Below are 23,684 nucleotides of genomic sequence, written 5' to 3' on the forward strand. Positions count from 1 at the left end.
TTGGGCCTGGTGCCAATGCCTTGTGCTGCCTTTACTTTTTGAAAGAGCCCGTGAAAGTGGCCATTCCTGCTGGGATTTCTTGGCTCTGCGCAAGTGGCACGCACTGCTGGAAATGACAGATTGGTGCAAATGTTATCGCCTTGTGCAACTTGCATGATCCGGTCACGTTGTTCGTGTAATATAGTTCGAGGACAGTAGTGCACCCTGTACATACTAGCAGAAAGGGAGGGAACGAGAATTGTATCGATGGCTGTTCTGTCACTTTTTTTCTTTTCAACTGTGTCCGTTGTCCGGTCTTTTGGTGGCACATTGTGTTTGCTATGCATGCATACCTTGGTTATGTAGTGTGCGCCTACAGAGTGTCGCACAGGTCACCCGCCACCAGGAATGCAATTGTATGCAATGTGGATAATACTGAATAAGACAAGCAAATGCACCCCCTCCCCACAAGCACCAGCTCTTTCGAAATGAGGCAGAGGAAAATGCAGACTACCACACGAGAACAGTGCAAAAGGAAGTCTTCAGCCATCACAGTACAAGAGCAAATCATTTCCCCTGCTTTGGAGTACAGCTTTCTTTTCCGGGGGGGGAGAGTGCAAAAATGTTAAGTGCATTTGTACAGACCGTGTCATCTTGCGCGCACACTTCTCATTCCTTGTCAAGCGGTCTGAAAAAGGTTTTGCAAGAACGCCGCTGTGCGTGGGCGAATGTGCGTGTAAATACTGCCGCCCCCCATGTGTTGCTGAGCAGTGCTCCTCCCAGCCCGTGTATTTATTGCCCATGGATGTACATAGCAGTGTCCCGGCCGGGCCGCTGCCGCACTCTCCTCCTGTAGTACAAGCGCCGCCCGGTGGGCCCAACGCATCCTGTTCCTGTGGCTTCTCATCTCCTTGCGCATTGTCTACAGGTGCCTTCGGAAAAGAAACGGAGCTGTGTTCCCCGCGGGAAAGCTGATAACGTCAACTGGCACGCTATTCTTTTCAAGTGCGTTGGGAGCAGAAGAAATTGCCACTCCCGCAAGGAGGCCCCCTGCCTCATACTTAACGTCTTGCCAACCAGTCATTGTTCCACGACCACTTCTAGCCCCAGCCTGCTCCCGTGGTGTACATTTTGTGAAGTGCGAGGTGACTAATTTTATATCTACTTGGGCACCTGGAACAGTTTGTGTGGACTTGTGTATTGCAGACAATAAACATCCTCTACTTCTTCCCTGAGGAACTGGAGCAGTGAGTCACTCTGCTGCTAAAATATGGCAGCTTTATTTTGCCACCAAGCACACAACTCCCACCTCCATCGCACAGCTCTGGTGAATGCACAAATGCCATTCAAGGGCTACGTACATTTTATTCCCTTTTTGCGCGAACAAAACGTCTAGTGATTCACTGCCGAGACACGTACCATAACCGGTTGGGAAGACTGGACAAACACAATGTGCGGAAAGGGCACACCCTCGTGCTATGTATGTACAAATGACGCATTCGGAGCAGCAGAGGTGCGGCACGGTTTGAGCTGGGCACTGCCTACGTATGTGGAGAGTACCCTAGGGGGAGGGCATGCACTTGAGCCGCTCGAAGGCCTCCTTCTCAAGCTGCTCGCGGTGGTCGGGGTGGGCGATGCCGATGAGTGCGTGCGCCCGCTGGCGGATGCTCTTGCCGAAGAGCGAGGCGATGCCGTACTCGGTGACGATGTAGTGGGCGTGCGCCCGGGTGGTGACCACGCCCGCGCCCTGCTTGATGTACGTGCAGATCTTGCTTACGCCCTTGGCCGAGGTTGACGGCATGGCCAGGATGGGCTTGCCCCGGCCGTCCTGCCCAATGGCCGCCCCGCGCAGGAAGTCCACCTGCCCGCCAAAGCCTGCGCCAAAATAGTGCTGGCTGGTCAACTGCAGCTGCAGACACACTACACACCCGAAAAGCATTTCAGCCAGCTCAAAAATTTTAGTAAAGCGTATCGCACATGCGAAACATTTGTACCAATTGGGCCACTTGCACACTTCAACCACGGGCTACCTAGCTACCTACTGCTCTACATGTGTTCAATGTTTCTCTGTGAAAGCAGTGAATGTCCCATCACACGAGTCGAGCATTGGCATGACTAACTGACCACCAAAACAGCAGACCATGCCAGGGGGTTAATCAACACCAATCCAGTTACTAAATGCAAACTCTCCCCCTCTAGAAAAATGGGAACATGTAGCACATCACCGTCTGCTGCTGTCATGCACTGTACATCAAAGTGAGCCCCAGCAAGGCAGCCATGCACTGCTGAGCTCTCCAGTATCATAGCTGGCAGAATGGCGGCCAGTGCTCACCGGAGTAGATGCGTGGGCCAATGGAATCGGACACCACTTGGCCACAGATGTCCACCTCGATGCAAGAGTTGATGGCTGTGACCTTGGGGTTCTGGCAGATGATCTGGGGGTTGTTCACGTAAGCAACGTCCAGCATCACTGCACCAGAGAAGGCAACAAGCTGCACTGTGGCGGCGGCAAAGGGGGAAGAGGAGTTACCCACCCAGGCTGGCGTTGCAGTTCATGAAGTCGAACAGCTTCTGAGTGCCAATGCAGAAGCTGCCCACGATCTTGCCCTTTTCTATGACCTTCTCGTTGTTAGTGATGCAGCCTTCGTAGACCAGGTCCACCACTCCGTCGCTGAACATCTCCGAGTGAATGCCCAGGTTCTTGTGGCCCTTGAGGCAGCTCAGCACGGCGTCCGGAATCGAGCCAATGCCTGCGCGCACGTCCTCCTCCTCAGGGCACTCGGCGGGATGAGAGAGAAGGGCTCTGGCCGTCGCCAGCACTCACCCAGCTGCAGCGTGGCGCCGTTCTCGACCAGGTTGTCGGCGATGTTCTTGCCGATCTGCTTCTCCACGTCGGTGAGCGCGGCTGGCTTGTGCTCGGGCAACTTGGCATTGTGCTGCACGAGCGCGTCGAAGTGCGACACATGGATGTTCCCGTCGCCCCAGGTGCGTGGCAGGTGCTCGTTCACCTGGCCTGCACAGGAGGAGGGCACGCCCGTCTCTCTCTCGGCTCACACCAGAGTGCTCCCACAGGGCCCACTGTCGAGCCGCGGCACGGCACAGAAGGCAATCCGTGCCCTGTGTGTCACCAAGGAAGGCGAGCACTGCCGGCACGACATGGAGGCTCTCTGGTGCGACTTTCCTGGCGCTTCTAAGAGTCTTTGGCAAGTCTTCCTGCCACATTTTCAGAACTCCACCAACACTGTGCTCACAGTACAGCAACCTGATCAACTCTAGGGGGCACACTGGTCTTAAAACAACCACATTCAAATTTATTTGCATTTTATTATTGGATTTTTTGACAGCCTTTGTACAAGAACTGCTGGAGGAATGCAGCTGAACAAGATGCCAGTGAACTGTGCACGAATCAACGAGTGCAACAAGACTAACATCACCATACTATCTGGTCTGTAGCAGAAGTTACGACCACGGAGTAAGATTAAAAGGAGCGCCGACTGTGGCCCAGAAAAAATCATCTGCGAGGGACGATTATGTCCCCGCGCCACCGGACGCCCAGCTTTCACTTTGCTCCCGTCCTCTTTCGTGCCTCTCTCGTCGTCATGCCTTTGCACGTTGCTCCACCCTTGCTCACTTTCGGCAGCGGCTTGTTTCCCTTCGCCGCAACATCTGTCTTCTAACATCTCAAACTGTGCACACATCTGAGACGCATGCGAAGATCTCAATCACGGTGCGCAGCCGCAATGAGCGGCGGGGTAATAGCACACCGCCACATATGTCACAACTGCTTATTCTCTAACACGAAACATTTAGTCTGGAATAATCAAGCTAGACCGGAGAATATCGATCTAACCCAGGAGATCTAAGATGAAGTCGTACGGCGACGATTTCAGAACCACACAAGAAATCAGCCAGAGTAATATCACAGACTGCAACATGCAGTCTGCGATACCATAAGCCTGATTCGGCTTGCGGTAAAGCGGTACAGCGCTAAAATCGCTCTTTCTTGGTCGCCCGCTACCCGGCCGCACGCTTAACGATTTATGCTTTTGCACACGCAACGTTTACGTCCGCAGTTGACACAGGCGTGCGGCAACGATGCATGCAGTTCCACACAAGAAATTTACGGCTGCCGCCTGCCCATGAATATGGAAAGGCGCTGTCAGCGTCATTACGCGAGCAAAGTATTTCGAAAGCTATCTTTGCTTCAACACGCGTCGCAACTTACGGCCCGATGTTCACTGTCACTGTGCGGTCGTGTAATCTTGTCAATGTCGCGAGCACATGCCGCCAGATGCATTGCTGAGCAACGTGTTCTGATCCGGTTTGTGAAAATAAATTTGTTCTAAAATAAAGAGCAATGCAGGATAATGACCTATATTGCGTCATAAGTGCTTGTGTGTTTTATAAAATTACATTTAATTTAACAATAATATAAATAAATTGCATTTGTGGCATGTTTTATTAATGAAGCCATCAACAGAAGTCTGCCCCCTGCACGTCGTATCTACGTGTCGTAATTAACAGCTGCACAACCAGTTGAGGGGTCGCAAGTACTCAGACATTAGAGAGGGAGGGGGAGAAAGCAAGTGACGGGTGGAAAAAGCGTGGAACGTATTGGTACTAAGTGGAGTTGTGATACGGAAACTTTTCTCGAAGCGTCCCCCCGTGCCCCTAGCATGGTTGTTTTGGCACTACTCGCAGCCTGAATTAATGAAAGATGCAGCTGTTCATGCAGTTGAAGTCGTTAACTTGATTTGAAACTCAATGTTGCCTTCAAAAGCACCTAGCCCCCCAATCATCATTTTTCAAGCAACACTCCGCGTTTTACGTGTGCTCTGCAGCGGGGAGCACGCTGCTTTCTACTGTGTGGGTGTAGTTCTCTGGAGCACCGTGCGCTATACAGGAGCGTGGTATGCAGTACTAGCAGTACGCATAATGCAATATGCTGTCGTATGCAGTCCCAAAGGAGAAGAAAAAAAAGCTCGGGGCTACACCCCTGCGTGATAACGAGCAGAGACACTGAAAAAATTGGGCTTGTGAGCTCACTGTTTAGCATTCATTCCGATTTAGCTTAGTTTACAAGTGGCAAGAAGGTGGAGGGCACTTTAGAATGGCTATTTGTTATAAATAGTTGGCTTGTGTAATACATGTTGCACACAACAGAATTCCCATTCGCCAATTTACGGAACGTAGTGCCACTCGTGGCCCGAAGTGCGGAAAAGGAAGCGTTTCTCTAGCGGGCAGGTGTCTGAATGTGGTCGCTACATTTCGTATTCCCATTCTGCAAACAAATCCTTAACGTATCTTCGCGGTACAACAACTTAATTCCGTCGGATACCGGTTACCCAGGAGGTGCTGTCGAACCAGTTAATCATGCCCGCAAAGGACGCGAAGCTGCGCCAAACGAACCGCCTCCGAAGCAGACGACAAATTCAGCCGGAATGCGCCTCGCCGTCGCGCCCGCAAACTAAGCAGCTCCGGAGCACGGGGATCGCTGCGCCATTCGTAGCGCCATCTACATTGGGCTCCGCGAGCGAGGGACATTAAGGGCCCGTTGGAGAGAGCGAAGTCGGCGCTCCTGTTTATCTTACTCCGTGGTTACGACCATTTGAAAATTGGACCTGGAAGGCAAAACCGGTTTTTTGGGTTCCCACCTTTAGAGCCCAAACTTCAAACGGTCGTAACTTCTGCTACAGACCAGATTGAATGATACTGTCGTCTTATTGAACTCCTTGATTCGTGCACAGTTCACTGGTACATTGTTCAGATGCTTTCCTCCAGTAGTTCTTTTAAAAAGGCTCTAAAAAAATCATAAAATACAAAAAATTTGAATGTAATTGTTTTACACAAGAATTTTATATCTACAATCAGAATGAAAAACTACTTATGTCCCCCAATTTTCATTATCATAACTGTAGAAATAAACTTTTTGATCTACGACACATGTGCCCCCTTAAAGGGGCCATGCAGACAAAACACAAGTATGGTTCATTTGAAAGATTGCCTCATATTGAACACTTTTAACGCAAACTTTGCTCTAATAAGCCATATAATTAGGGAAAAAAGGGAATGGCCATGCAACCCACCAGCTCGTTTCCCACAACAGAAGATTGATTGATTGTAGGGTTTAACGCGCCGACGCAACGAAGGCGATGAGGCGCGCCGTAGTGGAGGGCTCCGGATTAATTTTGACCACCTGGGGATCTTTAACGTGCGCCGAAATTTCGTACACACAGGCGTTTTTGCTTCCCGCCTCCATCAGAAAAGCGGCTGCCGCGGCCGGGAATCGAACCCGCAACCTCGTGCTCTGCAGCGCAACGCCTTTCCCACAACAGAACCTATGATGTCATATGCCCAGCTGTGCAATTGGCTGAGGCCGGCAAAAGCAAACGCAAACTAGGCAGGGCTTACAAGCTTGCCGAACGACCTTTTTCCGCTTACATTTAGGGAGCATTCTTTTTATAGCACTAAGAATGGTTGGGTAAACAGCGGAAGTTATGAACGAACACTTAAACACCGAAGCAGTTAGTGCGGCACTTTGCCTGCTGACACAGCCTAACACGGCCGTCAGATGCGTTGGACTTCTCTGACACACACTGACCAACTGACATAAGTGGCACAGTCACTTGCATGACCATGTTTGTCGAGCCATAGCTTACATTTTAGGAAACGATTAGTATGAACCTTAATAAAAATACAGCCGGTATAAAAGTCCGGCTAGAAGCAATTAAAGTGCAAACACTGGCACTTCCGCGCTATTGCAATGCGATCTATGAAAGTGAGCAACAAACAAAATAACCAAGCAACCATCTGTGAGATGGTAGTAGCCATGGTCAGCGGGCTATCTGTAATTTTAAGGCCCTGCTCTGGATACGTCATTGTCAATGTCACGAAAACACAACATAGCGGCTTCGCTCAAACTGAAATTGCAATTTTGGCTTAAATGTTTAATTTCTCAGAGAATAAAGCATCGTTTGCTGCCGGACAAGCGCTGAAGAAACACTGAAAATGCTTGTCATCCGGCAGTGCACACTGACCAATGATGTACTTGGCGTGGGTGAGTGCGGCGCGAACGCAGTCGACGCTAGTGCCCAGGCTGCAGTAGCCGTGTATGTCTGGCGGCGTCACCTGCACCAGGGCCACGTCGACGGGCAGCACACCGCGGTGGAACACTTGTGGGATCTCGTGCAGGAAGATGGGCACAAAGTCCGCCCGCCCCGCGTTGATGGGCTCCCGGCAGTTGGCCCCCACAAAGAACGACATGCTCCGGAAGATGCCTGCACAGTCGCCAGGGCAGCAGCAAGGGCTGGGCTACTTGGCCCAGTCCCGAGGCTGGGCACCACAGTGCAAGTAATCCCCTCCCGGCTAGGCAGGGTGGCCAGGGTTAGTACAGCCTGTCGCACTCCCGTCCTGCCGCTAGATGCAGTGGCTCGACACGGTGACCAGCGGGACCTCGCATGCCTACAACTCACCTTTTGTGCACTCTGCAAGGAAGTGAGTGCTTCAAAGTGCGTGCATTGGGGCTACAACTGCTTAACTCTTTCACGACGGCGCCATAGGCAATCGGAAGCCGGCGTCCGATGATTTCAAATCTCCCGCAAAATCTGAAACCCACGCTCCACAGACAACTATCGCCATCTGGTGTGCTCATTGGCAACTTCTCTTTCAATTTCGGTTTTGTTGGTTTATGTGTCTCGTGTGGTGGCGATGTAGCAAGAGAAATTTGAACCGAAGGTAGAGGGGAGCAGGAGGAAAAATGGCGGCGGGTTCACGCCGCGCTCCACACAGTCGGACTGCTGTAGCAAGCACTTCGGCAGCTCCTGCTGTCGATTTTTCTGATTCCAGCAGCAGTGAGGGGTCAAGCAATAATGTGGGAACTTCAGATTTCAGTTCGGACGACGAAGCTCCGGTTCAGGTGCATCGCACTACAACAAGCGCTGGCAGGTTGCGACTCCGCGCTGTATTTATAAACAAAATGTGCTTCTTATCTGACGACTGCGGTTTTGATTTTGTGTTTAGGGACTTGACAATGTACGGCCAGGATATTTTGCCAAATGCACCGTGCCGTATCGCAATATTACCTTCAAGATAACCTGGGGCTCGTGTCAGATTAGCGCTGCAGGGTTCAGGTGCGACGCTTCTTGTGAGCACTGGATTTTTTTTTTGTTTTTTTACCACCGAACTGATAAAGATTTTGTGCGAGAACACAAAAGAGTACACTTGGATGCACATTTTGCAGCGACTCACTCACCCTTGAGTGCCTTCGCGGTGTGGTACAGCCGTCAGTTCCGCTAGGTTGACGGGCCCTCAAAAATCCAAAACGTGGTGTACACTGTTGATTTATATATTGAATCATAGCAAAGGAACGTAGGAACAATTTGTATGTCTTAAAATTCCTGAAATAACTTTTAGTCTCGGTAAAATTGCCGATTTGTGTTTTTCGTATACTTTTCTTGAGCGCTTTTTTCTGTTTACTTGAGGAATAGTAATTGAGAATAGTAATAAATGAGGTAAGTAATTGTACCTTTAACAAAACTGCTGCTTTGTGTTTGGAAGAGCAATCTATAAGCTACAATTTCATTCATAGCAAGGCTAAGTGTGTCCAGTAGCTCAAGAGAAAAAAAAAACGTTTTGTGGAAGCACTCAAAATCGGTCGTTTTTCCGCCGTAACGAAAGAGTTAAAAAACATCAAAGACGCGGCTGGAATAACGCCAACTTGCTGTAACGAGAGTTCAATACACGTGCAGTGAAACCAGGAGCACAAAGAATTTACGCCAGGCACAGTTGCCGTTGACGATGCAGGAGAGTGACAATGTTTGCGAAGTTCGCCACAGCCCAGTGCACTTTCTTGGCACGCAAGACCCCGTTCCGCATTCGCATGACACAAGACAGCTTGGCACAACTCCCATCCTTGCCTTTTACCCCCAGCCCACCACTTACTTTCAGGGGCACCAGCCAAAGTCCCCCCTTGTGCTATTTGCAGCCACCACTCTCTTCTCCGCTGCTTCTGTTTTTAACTCCGACTCCTGCAAATAGCGGCCATTCACTTCCCCAACAAGCACTGCTGCTGTGGAGGGGGCGCCAAGTTTGCATACACCACAGAGTGCCAGCTTTGTGTTCAGCTAGTATACTTATCTCGTCACAATACCTTGCAGGCCCAGACGGGCACAGAGGGAGCACGTTGCAGCGACCACTGAACTAAGCATTACAGAAATACACAGTTCACATCAAAAAACAGAAAATGCATAAATGGCTTTCGCGCAAAGCAGTGCGAACATCATTGTTTTGGGGCGTCAAAATGCCTGGGCAAAGCATGGCAGACAATGCTCGTGGGTCAGTTGCAGATGTGACATCGTCCCAGCAGGCAGCCAGTGCCACAAGCCAACCGGTGGCGACAGTGAACGGAACAAATGCGATTATGATGTCATCAATACACGCTGCGCCCCGTCCATTATATTACTTGCATTGTGCTTCGATTTGCTGCTAAAGATGCACACATGAAATTAGCACACAAAAGCATTCTGTCGTAAAAGAGTTATTTTGGTTATGCTAAAGTTCAGGTCCACCTGAGTGGGATATAAACCATGCCACGCTAATTTTTTGCTTCTACCTCGCCAATTACATAATATGGCTTCATTATTCTGGGCAAGCGAAATTCCCCACCAACTAACTCCCCAGAGTCTAAGCACACCACTGTGCAAAGCTTGGTTGGCACAAGGCACAAGCAGAGAGGACTGCTAAGCCCTGCGTGGAAGACCATAAGCTTGCGAGCTAGCCGCTTTTGAAGGAACCACGAAGACAACAGAAAACTTCACTCTGATCAAAAGACTGCCACGTTGGAATAGCACTCGTGCCAGTTTCAGTGCACACTTCAATCAAATAAGTTAACCGATTATTGAAATACTTTTGTGGCATTCCAGTCGTAAACCAGTGTTTAAAGGGACACAAGTGAATTTGTCGAGTTCCAGTTTTTGCTTTCACTGCGTAGACTGGCTCAAATAAGCACACTTTTCATCATTTATCCAGGTGATAAGGCGGCATTTATTTTATAAAGCGTGAAAGAAAAGCTACCATGAGCAGTTTGTGGCGGCCGTACCAACCAACAGCAGCGACGTCAATACAAGGTGCTACATGACTGGAAAATGTCCAATATTAGAATTCAAACCAGTTTCGGTTCTGTGAAACAACAGGCTTGGCATCCAATGTTATTGTTCGATGGGCATTCTCGATTCTCGGTAATCGGCATATCGCCCTTCTGCCATGTGGGCTGTGAAATTCGCAACACAAGCCTACCAGCATGGCTCGGAATCGTAACACTTACTAGCCAAGGCGTACGCAGTGGATGAACGCACCCCACGTCGCCTACGCAGCAAGAATATATAGAAAGGGAAACGGCTCACTGTGGCAAGCATGGGCGAGCGACCAGACAATGTCGCAATGAAAAACAAGGCGGGCTGCAAAGCTTCGTCGCTGCGACGGCAAAAAGTGAGGCGCATCTCAGCACCTACCATGACGCCGTAATTAAGGCAGCCACAGCACTCGCCTGCCGATAATTTAGCAATGCACTTAAAGTCTGCAATACAATGCACTTAAAGTCTGCAATAATACCAATAAAACACGGTGTTCTGGGAGAAACGAATTTATTTTTTGACAAAAGAGGCCGTGATTCTCACCTGGGTGCGCTTCTTTAGCTTTGGGCAGACACTTTTCGTAGCACGCTTCATGTTGGCACGACTTTTACGCACCGTCTCTCCCACCGACGAAATGTCGCACATATTTCAAGTCAAACTCATGAAACGTTAAACAGTGCCCGTCTTCTGCATTGTTCTACGTCCTCCGTCCGTTTGCACCGTGACACTTCAACACGTTAAACTTATTCCCGCACGGTCTAAACTTGACACGATCAGCGGGGCGAAATTCTGTCTTTGTAGGGCTCTTTGCTCAGCCATGACTGCTAAAAAATGCACTTCCCAGGCATGATGACCTTCAACTATGTCCATATCCACCATTTGCTATGTAACAGCAAAAGGGGCGTATGAGGCGCAGCAAACATGCAACGAGTGAGCGTCCACAGCATGGAGAAAAGACAGCTCGGGAGAGGCCCCGCTAGCCACCGGCTCATTGGGAGGAGGGTGGAAGAAGCGACGTCATCTTTGCACGGCCATCGTAGGCAGGCCGGCCCATCGGGGCACGACGCCACTGCGCGGCCCAGCCGGTAGCCAATGGTCGGCGGGCAAAGACGAAGCAGACGACAGTGGAGCCAGCGACAACGAAGGAGGTAGCGCTTGCGCGCTAAATACAAGCAAAAAAGGGCGGTTGACCTGCATGGCGGTTCCGGCTGCTGTAGAAGTGACGTCAGGGCCTCTCCTGAGCTTTTCTTCATAGTCCGCAGGCTACGATGGAAGACGCAAAATGGAGGAACGAAGTCGGATTGTATTGGATTGTATCAGGACATAGATTGGACTGAGAAGTCCCCATGTATGGTGTTGCCTCATACTAATGAGAATCCGATAAATTTGTTGTAATGCTACACAATACACTGAAACTAGTTTGTTACAATAATTTTTACGTTGGTTAACACTTAAAGGAGCCATGAAGAGAAAACACAAGTTTGGTTCATTCGAAAGATTGCCTGGTTAGAACCATAACGACACCACTTATAACGCAAACTTCGCTCAAATAAGCTACATAATTAGGAAAAAAGGAAATGACCATGCGACCCACCAGCTCATTTTCCGCAACAGAACCTATGATGTCACTCGAGAATGCTCTGCGATTGGCGGAGGCCGGCAAAAGCAAACGCATGTTAGGCAGGGCTTACAGTTTGCATAGCGAGCTAAATGCCCGTGAAACATACTGCACATTCTTTTTATGACAAAGAACGGTGGAGTAAACGGTTGAAGTTCCGAACGAACACGCAAGCGTGTGCGCCAATGCGTACGAAACTACCGCCGGCCGAACTCGACATCTCGCCGTCGCCACCGTCGCGCAGACGAATTTTCGGGTTCGAGGCTCTTAGGGGCCAACGAACCGTTCCAGCACATACAGCCGCGACCTTGCTTGGTATCTTAATCCCTTGACAGGAGGTTGGCCGTCATATCGCCAACCAGCAAAGGTAAAAATAGAAACGAGGGGAGTAAGGAACAGCAAGAAGCGACGAGATAGTGCCAGTCGTCGCAGAAGTTTCGAATGGTGTTGGCTTGCTGCTGTCGTTATGAGCTCGTTTCCAGTTTACAACCACTGAAAACTTCAGTTTGTTCGAGTACTTTACAATGAAATTTCGTTGCTGCATTTTGGAATGCCCATGTAGTACGGGCAAATCGTCGAGGGAGTGCGACATCCCCGCCGGTGAGGAGATCTCCTTTCATGTGCTGCCCAACGACAAACCTCGGCGAAGCAAGTGGCTACGTTTTGTGAACTTTGCAAACGGAGGAGAAAGAGAGCTAAAGGAAGTACGAGTGTGCTCGCTTCATTTCCGAGGAAGCGATTACGGCAGGGACCCTTACGTTAGCTCACTCCTCGGACATGCTGGCGCTCGTCGCCGACTTCGTCAAATCGCTCTGACCTTGGGGGAAAAAAATGCCGTAAACACCGCGCATTGACGCTCGTATCTTTCTGGTCGAAGCAGAGAGCTCGCGCGAACGGCTTTCCATACACGACACCGGCCAACTGGCATAAGCAATACTGCTACTGAAATTGAACTATTATTAACTGTAATAAAAATACGGCACATACGTACCAGTCTGTATTCGTCCGTCGCGACGGGGCTGACGAGGCAGCGGTGCCGACGGCAGTGCGTTCGTCTGTTGTGGCTATCGCGGAATGGTCGCTTTCCCGTCCACCGCGTATCCCACAACTCTTGCCGCTCGTGCACTTAGAAGCATTGAGCGTTCGAGTGGTGTGAGGTTGTTAAATGCAAGCCCGAGCTCCTCGGCGAGAGTTTTGTTCTCCGGATCAGGCGATTCCATGACTAGGGCTGCGGGTGCACTAGGTTTTACTAGTATTTTTAAAATGGCCGCCGTCTCGGTCGACTCCCGCGTGTGGGTGCTATATGGAGTCGACATACTAAGTATCTGTTTCATGGACCGGCTCGTATGACGCCATTGTTCACGTCACGGAATGTGCAATTTTAGCGGGAGATTTAAAATTTTGGCTTAAATTGCCTTATTTCTCAGTGAATAAAGCCTCATTTGCTTCCGGGAAAGCGCTTGGGGTACTATGAAACACCTAATCTTTCGAATAAAACAAACTTTTGTTTTCTCTTCATGGCTCCTTTAATTAAAATCCATTGTAAAGAGATGCAGCCAGGAGCCACTGATTATCACCATTAAAATCGAGAGTTTTCAAGGACCACTAGAAAATTCCAGGACTTTCAAGGCCTTGAAAATGACACTTTTAAATTCGTGGGTTTTCAAGGTTTTCAAGTGCCTTTGTGAACCATGCAATTGGCCTCACATATTTCTACTAGAGTACCAGTCAGCGATACAGTCTACAAACTAACAAACTAAAGGCACATTTTTCCAGGCAAAAACATGTTGTGGCTTAGTTTCAACTGAGCAAACAAATTGCGAAGACCCGCTGGTGGCCGTCCGACTAAACGCTGGGCCAACTGATTCTGTCGGAGGGTCGGCGGGCCGTACAGTAGCGCAGTCAAGCCAAGCCATCTTGTTTTGAAGTCATACGAAACTTCATAAGAAATTGGCAAGGAGGATGCAGAGAGGAGGACATCATTTTCGAATTAATTTTTCTACTGAATAAAGTCACGTAAACACAGTGAGAGTAATTGAAACATGGCCTAGAGACTCCAAACTTCAATTTGCGGTAGTAATCCCACAATGTTGGGAATGTCCTCCTCGCATTTCCCGCGCGCGCAGGTGCACTCGGGTCCTGGTGAACGCGGTAGCTACGGACTCCGTCTGTTCCGTAGTTTTTTTTGCCTATGCATGCAGATTTAATATTCGTGTCCATGGTAGACTTAATCTACCGATATTGATGAACTTTTCTTTACACTTGAGAGCACTTTAAAGGGACACTGAAGTGATTTGTAAACATTGCGGGACTACAAGCGCAAATTGTAGTCCAGAGTCCCTAGGCCCTGTTTCGACCACTCTGAGCGCGTTTACGCGAATTTATTTAATAGAAAATTCAATTCGAAAATGCTGTCCTTCTCTCTGCATCCTCACCCATTTCCCGTGGTGTTTTCAAGTGACGTCAGGAGGAGATGATCTGGCAATTGGCTGCGCTACTGCACAGCTCACTGGCCTTCTGACAGAGTCAGTCGGCCCAGCGTTTCATCCGCCAGCCGCCGACGGGTCGTCGCAATTCGCTCACTCAGTTGAAACGAAGCCAGGACACGTTTGTGAATGGAAGAATCTGCCTTTCTTTACTTTGTTAGTTTGTACACTGTATCTAGCTCCAAGTCAAGGTCGCTCCAAACAAGCGCTGCACAAGCGACGCTTCACTGACTGGTATACCAGTAGGAAAATATAAGGCCACTTGAAGGCGGAAGAAGATTTAGCGAAGTCAATGTAGCTACCAAGGAAATAAAATCAACTGAAAATTTTACCATACAGCGTAAAACTAGGGTGCAGGAAGCACTTTTTTGCGCTGGGCGAACAAGCACAGCGGTCAGCAGCACGACTACACATCTGCAAACGCTTTCCGTCAAGAAATGCAATTGCTAGACGGGAGATATTGTGGAAACTTTGGGGACGCTTACTGCACGAGCGCAATACAACAAATAGTCACCTAAGCTGCTTGAAATGCTAAAACTGAATAAAAGTGTAAAATGGTTATACATTATATACCTTATATTTCCAAAGTAAGCAGTGCTGGCCCGTGGCCGAGTGGTCTGGAGCACTAGGAATGGCATTGCAATTGTTTTTCAAGTCACCAGTTTGAATCCCCGGGGGTACGTTCTTTTTTTTTTATATAAGTTGACTTTTTCGTTTTCGGCCGATGTTTTCTATACTGAGTTCACCATTTTTTGGGCCGTAACATTCACTGCTCCACGAACTAGTTCACAGAACGCGCGCAGGCTGACACTGGCGCGCTAGCGAGTTCTCGTTGGCGTGCTGTTGCCATAAGCACGGACTGCTTGCGTGCAGTGGGCACAAGCCAGAATCCACAGACCCTTGGCCTGGCGCGAACACGCATTTTACGATACAGGCATGAGTGAGGCAAGCTCCAAATATGGGGAAAAGCGCATGGCATTTGAGCATATGCGGGGACGCGAAGGGGGTTCATCCACTGCGTAGGCCTCGGCTAGTGATTGCTATAATTCCAAGCCATCCTGGGAGGTTTATCTTAGGCATTTGACAGTCGACAACATGGCAGAAGTGCGCTACGGCGATTACTGGGATATCGAGAATCCCCATCCACCGAGGCCGTCGGATGTCAAGCATGTTGTTTTACAGAACCGAAACCGAAACTTGTTTGAATGCTAACCAATCACGCTGCGTTTCCTCCTGTCATCGCAGCCTTTAGTTGGTGCGGCCGCCGCAAACCGCGCATGGTAGTTTTTCTTCTTTCGCGCTTTGTAAAATAATTACAGACTTGTGAACCGGATAAACGATGAAAAGTGTGCTAATTTAAGCCAGTCTACGCAGTGCAAGCAAAAACGGGAGCTTGACAAATTCACTTCAGTGTCCCTTTAAAACCAAGAATAGTGCTATTTTGTGGTGATAACAAACATCCCAGTGAAATAGCATTAGGCAATAGACATTTTCCTACGAGCGGCTTTACCAGCCACGACGACGCTGCACCATCTTGAGTGGCTCTCAAAACAAAGTGAGGGTTTTTGAAGCTGAAAAAATGCAGATAGCACCTGTCTTCTTTTTCTCTTTTTCATGAAGCAGTGAGGGTTCAAGTGGCCTTGAGTTGCCCAACTGTAGTCGCCGCAGTGCAAGGTTATACACTGAAACACCTGGCTATGTTTTGCTAGGTTTGCTCAGGGTTTTCGAACTTGTGGTTCCTGTGCCAAGTGTGTACCGACTGCCCTCTTTGGACTGCCATAGGGCTTTTGCCCTGCCACACAATGGCGCAACAAGTGGGCAAATTGAAATCCACGCGTCCAAATGCCAGTCCCTGCAGAATGGCAGCCACATTTCCTGTGGAACAAAACTGCAACAAGGCACGAGCAGTCGGACGTTTCCCTCCGGCAAAGCTTGTGCCAAGAGAGGAAAGAGGGCTGTCCAGCGGCCGCAGGCCCACCTTGGCAGTCGGGGTTGTTGTACTCGGCCGGCCCCTCCGTGTGGATGTGGCACACGGTGACGTTCTTGAGGCCCGCCTTCTTGCCGTGCTCCACCATGGCCGGGATGAGGCCCCGCGGGGTGGCGGCGGCTCCCTGGATGAACACCGTGTCCCCTGCACGGCAGGCAGCGTGGCGTAAGCCCACCCACTGGGAAGCTGCCTCTCCTCCGTGCCTGCCCAGCACTGCTTGACACTGCTGCTGAAAGCTGGAGTCCCACAAAGTTCAACGAATGGTCACTCCTCCCTCTCATGCCTGTCCAGAGCTGCTGCCACAGTGGAAGCAAATAAGATACGGACAAGCTTGGCAGCAGCTGAGGCCTAGAGGTGCACTTGTACAACACTGCCAACCAAGGGGGCAAACTGCAACTGTTCACGGTGCATCATGGGATGAGACTACCAATTTGCAGGGTCATTTTCGACAGGTTTGAGCCTGCCACAAGAAAGGTTGAACACAACTGTTCCTTTGCTCATGTGATGAAGCACAACGCCATCTTTTAACAGCGAAGCTGTTTATTTTTGAGTCCGCAGTTAAAAATGCCAAGAAATTGTTGAGCACGGGCACGGGCCTCGCGGAAATTGTTAACAAAACCAACAATATGCCTAGCGCTCGTGCGTGCATGCCTCGCAACAACCACCCAGCGTCCCCTGCACACGTTTGTCAAGCCTAGCATACCCACTTGGGGAGATTGCCCAGCATTGGCCAAAAAAGAAAACTGCAGCATTCGCCACAATCATGGCAACACCTGCTCGGAGCGAGAAAGACAGGTCACAGTGTCAGCCCCTCCAAGGTGATGTCCAATGATTATCTCTTCCAGAAAAATGAAAGAAGCTCACACTTACAGCAACAATTATGGAGTAAAGGTCGTTGCAGCAGTAAAGAAGAAGCAAATCGGCTTCAATCATGGACTTAAACCTTCGTGATGGTCGTGAAGGTTGCGTACACCTTTGCCACCTTCAAGACTTGCACGTTAGTGTGAGCTTCCTTCATTCTTTTTTTCGCAGGCAATGGTGTTCCACTTAGCACACCATATGCTGGTGGACAAGGGCTGAAAGTTACTCAATGCAAAGTGCCCGTTGCACCTTGTGATGCATACTGGTCCAGCTAGACTAAAGCACACCACACGCCCCAGGGATCCCAATGCCACGAGGGGCTTTATGCGCCAAAGCTGCAACTGGGCTACGAAGTGCGCTGCAGCGCAGCACAACGGAACAATCAGGCCACCGGGAGATCTTGAACGCTCTCCACACATGGTCGTTTCTCTTCCTGGCTTCCATCAAAAAAAAAAGAAAAAAGAAAAACGGCAGCCAAGTTGGGGACTGAAGCAGTGTCCTCGGGCTCGCCAGCACCTTAGCCACTAGTGAGACACCGTGGGAAATTACCTTTTTTTTTTCACGAGCCAATACGCAATACCAAGGCTATCACTGATAACAACCAGACTGAGCACGGCTGGATGTCAGTTCTGAAATTGAAAGAGAACGTGCCTAATGCGCCGCTCACTTCTGATGAATTGAAGGCATCCTAGTGCAAAATAGAGGCGCAAGACGTGTGTTCTCAAGCCATAAACCTTTGGGTTAGAGGGGCTCCAAAGGTTTGCACAGACAATAGGAGTACTTGGAAATCCGTTATCTGCTTGCCTGTTACATATCAGCTCAAAGGAAGAAAGCAGAGAAAGGTTTTTGCTAGACAAGAAGTTGGAAATTAGCTGATAACTACTGCTGATATTGCAGAGACAAAGGAGTTATCACTTGTCACACTGCCCTTTGGCATCACACAACGCGCACCTGCTCTTGAACCAACGATATCCAAGCCAGACAGAGCACATCGCCGCTTTACAACCTGCGAATGCCCGCCAGTGCCACCCACCTCCTGTCACTTACAGGCCATGCAGCTGGCCTGGACAGCCATCGCTTGTACTCTGTTCCTGATAGCAACATAGGTTACAATCTTCGCGTAGTAAAACTAAGAGTTCCGCGAACGCGAACAAATTACGGTGAACAAAAACTGAGTTGTCAAGTACCCAATGCGCTAAACAAATTCCCCTTTCCTGATGAGTTTTTTCTATCTGGAAACATGTTCAAAAAAAAAGACCAAACAGCATCTGATTGAAGGTGAAATTCTAATGTAAAAATGCAGCTTACCGTCTTTGATATATATGCGTATGTGTATGCATGTGAGTACATGGATGTAAGTGTATATATCTATTGTTCTATCTTTTTCACACAAGTACTTAAATTTCATCCGTATGTACGAAATTGAACTCATACAAGTATCAATTTGTATTTGCCCATGATTGTGCACGTTTTGTATTCTAGTAAGTGTTACTGCTTATACTATATTACTTTTGTATTTTGATTGCTGCCCATTCTATGTATTAAGTGTTTTTGCGTTTGCATCTGTACTACTTACAGGCTTAACCGCCTTTTGCCTCGGTCCCCTCTTTTCTATGAAAAGGAAATAAACTTCACTTCACTTCACTACACGCAATAAAGGGCCTGCTGAATAAATTACTGGCACTGCCAGCCACAACAAAGAGGAAGAAGCCATCATAAAGGATTACTACTCTACTCGCAAACGAAATGTGCTCACATCTAAGTCAGTGTGATTCTTCTTTCTTTCCGAATTGTGTTTATTAAACCAAGCATTACTGAATGCCCACACTTGTTAGATGCAACCCCCAATGGCAGTACATCCTCGCTACACTACTGCGACTACATTTCATTCTTGCTTGCAACAGTGCTTGTGGCTGCTATTTCAACGTGTTCTTTGGCAGGTGTTTTGGGATACAAAACACTCAACAGAGGTGCATGTGTGTCACGGTAGCTGTTGAACACTTGTGCAAGCGAAATTTCGCACTTTCACAAAAATAAAATGCAGGGGGCATGCAAATGCTTCATACCAAATTGCGATGCCAGTACTTACAGCTGGCAAGAAAAACATCAGATTATTTAATGTTCAATGCAATCCTAAACAAACGAAGTTGCACTGCAGCATTCACCCACAAAGAATGTCCTTTGATCAATAAGAAAGCTACTTGCAGTTGGCGAGCGCAAGAAGCGCAAGTGCTGCTTGATGTACCGACAAGTTTTTCATTTTAGTGTGCCGCTGCTGCAGTTTGGCAACGGCCACAGCCACGGGCACAGCGAGCAAAGAAAACTGCAGAGGAAAGTGTGGCAAAGGGTTCGTGGGAGGGCAGTGTCCTGTGCCCGCACGAGATGCTGGTCTACGCGACACTTGGCCAAAGGATGAGGGGGAGGCGCGCACGTGACGCATTTCATGCCGCCTGCGCAGAGGCTCGCCAGCACTCCCGTCGGTGCTGCCTCGGCAATGACGTGCGCTCACTTCCCAAGACAAATTTCGCATTAGGCAGTATCGAAATCCCCGGGCACATTTTTGTGTTTGTTTTCGTACTAGAATTTTCGTCAAGGTCACCGTATGGACGCCATACAAGGGGCCACCTGCTACACAGGGAAACGCCCACTTCCATCCATCTACCAAACTACAAAGGGTGATTATAGGGGACAAGTTTCGGCAAAGACCCTATAGGGCAAATTAGTACCGGTGCCCCAAAGCCAATGTAAAAAAAATAGCCGTGTACTGCCCCTTTTGTTGCAAATGTTGACAAAAGACGACAGTCGACTGATGCCCTTGCCAAGTAAATGCCTCCATTCCCTTTCCCGCTCACCTCTCATGCTGTTCCTCTACAGTCTCGTTCCTCCCAAAATAACATGCTAGAAGTTTGCTCAAGTCCATTCAAATTTACCATAATCCACTGCTCCAAGTTGGGTGTCTCAGTGCCAGCACTGCTGGACGGCGGAGACGCGCATGAATTGAGGCACCCTACTACAACGTTTATAGAAGCACGTTGCGCTACTCCACAAGCATTCCAAGCAGAACATAGATCCTATCTAGTGGAACCTTCCTATCTAGTGAAAACCAAACATCCACAATTGTTTAAATAAAAGGAACACTGCAAATATGTATTAATTTTCTGCCTCATATTTGCATAACGTTTTGTTCTTCTTCACCGATGTTGACAAGTGTAAACACTGACACCGGACTTAGACGTTTAGATTTGGCTGTGAGTATATAAGACTATTGCGCAGTTTGTTTCAGTTTGGCTGGGTGGCTGAATTGAGTCCCACAGACAGACGTATAGACAGTCCAAAATTTCTCTGTTTAAGTAGCCCAATAAAAACTATCACCTTTAAAAGCCAACGTACGAGTGGGCGGCATGCTAAGAAAATTATCAGGTCCACATGCTGAAACTACAGGTTCAAGGTGCACTGTACCGTAGGGTTCCAAGCCAACCTGCAGCCCACAACCCTCAGTAAGGGCGAAATATCCCCCAACCCTCAAATTGCGCTAGCTTTGACACACTTGAAAGACCAGGAAGCTCCCTCTTCGACACCTTCCCGCAGCCACAAACATTGCTGGCGACTCGATTCTGAACTTGAGAATGCCTGTCCCACTCGACTTGTAGGATAAGGAGTAAGGGGCAGTAGGGCGATAAGGCCGCAGTTCACACCTGGGTACCAGAAAGAGAGTAGTAGTTTGCAAACGACCCACAGATAGTCATTCTTCTGCCTGTAATGCAACTGTTGACCTGCACTCGCTTTCGGCGTCAACCGTGTGAAATAACTGCACAATTCAGAAAAAGCTAGAGTTGCTCAATGGTTTCGGCAACAATGAGCAAGCAAAGAAACGCGAATGTGTTATTTCATGTATTAATGTGGTCACCTTTTTGTAATTTTCTGAACTTGGTGTGACACTTTGCCCATCCCATATTTTTTACTTGATATCTCCCTAGTTTGGGTAGGCGTTCCGCCCACATTTTTCAGTTTTTCTCAGCTTACCCAAAAGTTCGGCCATCCCATATTTTGTACTTCGACCTCCGTAGTTTGGGTGGGAATTCTCTGAGAACTTTATGGCAGTGCAGGGCTACAGATTATTAAGACCACCTGAAGATCTTTGACATGCACCAAAATCCCGGCACACAAGTGTTTTCATTACTCGCCTCTAACAAAAGAAGAAATGGTGCGCCGTGTGTGAAGGAAGCAGAATTTAAAAAGCCAACTTTTTCTAAGGACGGGGGAGGGAAGCTGGGATAGGAGCTTCTCCCTTTGCTGACACTACGTGTCACCTCTTACATGAAGTGCTGAAAGAGTGCAAACAGCACTACACCCTCCCCCTTCCCAGTGAACACAAAATGATGAGAAGCTTGCTGCAAGAAAGGCAAAAGGAGAGCCGGCAAGCCTTTGCAACTTCAATGCTTGCTGCCCATTATTTATGCCGAACTGCAGTACTTGGAAAATTCCACAAAGGGAATACAGTGTCCTTGCTTACTCGTTTCCAACACGTCTGTGATGGCAGCTGCATTGAACGACCAGCTCGCCTCTTGCCAGCCTGCTGCTTGCCCCAACAACTGTAACCGAGCAAACTGGACTTGGTTGAAGCATAAAAACAGTGCTCGCAGTGAAGGCTGCGAGGGCTGGCAGAACCTGTGACAAACTCTGAAGGAGTGGCTGCTCCAAATGCACGCCAACTGAACGGGGACAAAAGGCCTCGGGAAGAAGAAAAAGAGCTGCTCTTATCTATCAAGAGGTGTGCATTCACTGAGAAGTGGCTCTGCCTTCGCTTTGGTGTTGCTTGCAGCTAGCACAAAGGACACGTGACCAAAACAAGTTCTTCAGTGAGTGGGGTTATCTGCCTACGCTTCTCGCTCCTGGCATTTGACCCTCCTTCCAAAACTCTCGCTACGCGATAAGGGGTACAATCTTTCTTTGTGCCTGACAACTGCCACCACCAGGAAGAGCGAGTTTTAAAAAGCAAATCTTCCCAAGCAGTGGATGTTTTTTGTTGCCATCAACGCCACATGGAAAGCTTCATCGCACTTTACGGGTACATTTATACAGCTGTAAACGTCAAATGGAACGAGTTCAAATAACAGAAACAGCATTATTTAGAACACAGAACACCAACTCCTTTTCACCAAGACTGATACGTTCTAGTGACATAACTTAAACAGAAATCCTGGAGCAGAAGAGCAAGATCTTTTTGTACTTTTTGACGATAAGAATCAAGTCAAGCAAGAAACGAATTCCGTCGCAACGCTGGCAGCGCGCCTTGTACGCTAGCATTTTAGCCACTTGTGGGTTGATGAATAATGCACTCTGCCAACAGGTTTTTATTTTGGCTGGATTTCCTTCGCTACTTCCCTCCATGGGTTGGTAAAACCACGATCGTGGGTAAAATAACGCGGTGCCTTCGTCCATTCGTGTTTACAGTGCAGCAAACCCGAGGCGCGCCGTGGTATTTTTCGCCCTCACCACAGGTGTTTACTACGTACGAGTCGGAAACCCATGAAACGGGAAACTGGAAGAATACGTCAAGGCCACAGATGAAACGCGCGCGCCCCGTTTGACCTTTTCTGTGCTGCGCAAAGCCGGTTCTAGCTATCACGGCGCAAACCGTGCGAGGAAAACACTGCGCGAGACGAAGCGGAACAGTTGTCCGACTTGTCCAATAAATTTCTCAGGCTCCGGCTGGTGCAACGCCCTCGGATTTACGTACAATATTTCGTTAACCCTCCTAAAACCGCAAACACGTTCCTACTAACCGGCACGCACTTTCTCCTCCAATCAATAGTATCGGCACAAACGGGCGCAGAAAAAGCTACTATGCAATATTTCTGAACAAGAACCGTGATAGAGAGCTTTCGGGTGTTGAGTTCGAGACGCCTGCACTCGCCGCTAGGCAAACCAATAAAATTTTGTTGACGTTGTCTTGGTCTTTTCTTAAACAAAACGGAATGAGCGCGAGCAAATAATTACGGCGGAGTTTTAACTCCCAATCGAAGATGCAATCATTGTGTGACGAGCTAAAAAAAAAGCTGCCGCGATGAGACAAAAAAAAAAAAACGTGTTAGCACAGTTTGTGAAGGTCGGCTCGGCTTCCCGAAGTGCGTGTTGGAAGGCATTCAACCCATTCTTTCGTATCCTTACCAGATTTGATCGCGGTTACTGCCTCCTCCGCCTTCATCCATTGGGGCTCCCGCTTCAGCGGCTGAAAAGGTTCGTTGCAATACGAGTAGTAGCCTCGCCTATTCCTCAAAGCCAGCCCGGACCGGACAAACCGCTGGCAAAGAGAGGCTGTTTTGGACTTGAACGTCATTGCTGAATAGTGGCCTGAGCACCTGTCAGCCCTCTTCGGAGTCTTCCCAAACGCTGTCGTAGCAGCCCAACCTTCCTGCACAAGTGTAGGCGCACCAGAATACCTAACTCGTTAAAGTTTAGGTTAAAGCACACCCGGACCGCATGGGCGTGAGCGAACGACGGAACCGACGGAACGGACGGAACTGGGAAGGAGAAAGCGCATCTCATAGAGCGCATCTGTTGCTGAATGACGTCACGTTCACACGTTTCGCTTGTGGCGCTTGCAGTGGTAAAAGAAAACA

General features: G+C 48.9%; 1 protein-coding gene across 1 annotated transcript; it reads right to left on the bottom strand.

Annotated features, from left to right (window-relative positions):
• Positions 1-1,324: 1,324 nt before the first annotated feature.
• LOC144144326 (succinyl-CoA:acetate/propanoyl-CoA:succinate CoA transferase) lies at positions 1,325-23,616 on the bottom strand. The gene is made up of 7 exons (XM_077675724.1): positions 23,233-23,616; positions 16,192-16,344; positions 7,017-7,256; positions 2,804-2,992; positions 2,514-2,729; positions 2,312-2,449; positions 1,325-1,854 (listed from the first exon to the last, which is right to left on the bottom strand). The coding sequence occupies exons 1-7, from the start codon at positions 23,399-23,401 to the stop codon at positions 1,541-1,543; spliced, it is 1,419 nt and encodes a 472-aa protein (XP_077531850.1). The 5' UTR covers positions 23,402-23,616; the 3' UTR covers positions 1,325-1,540.
• Positions 23,617-23,684: the final 68 nt, after the last annotated feature.

Source organism: Haemaphysalis longicornis, unplaced genomic scaffold (assembly GCF_048455015.1).
Source record: "Haemaphysalis longicornis isolate Haplotype H1 unplaced genomic scaffold, Haemaphysalis longicornis Haplotype H1 scaffold_7, whole genome shotgun sequence".
In the NCBI taxonomy this organism is placed as follows: Eukaryota; Metazoa; Arthropoda; class Arachnida; order Ixodida; family Ixodidae; genus Haemaphysalis; species Haemaphysalis longicornis.

Coding starts and splice junctions, on each gene's coding strand:
- LOC144144326 (XM_077675724.1), bottom strand. CDS start 23,401: ATGACGTTCAAGTCCAAAACAGCCTCTCTTTGCCAGCGGTTTGTCCGG. Junction 7,257..16,191: donor CAACAACCCCGACTGCCAAG/GTGGGCCTGCGG, acceptor GCGACTGTGCAG/GCATCTTCCGGAGCATGTCG. Junction 2,993..7,016: donor CCACGCCAAGTACATCATTG/GTCAGTGTGCAC, acceptor CCTCCTGTGCAG/GCCAGGTGAACGAGCACCTG.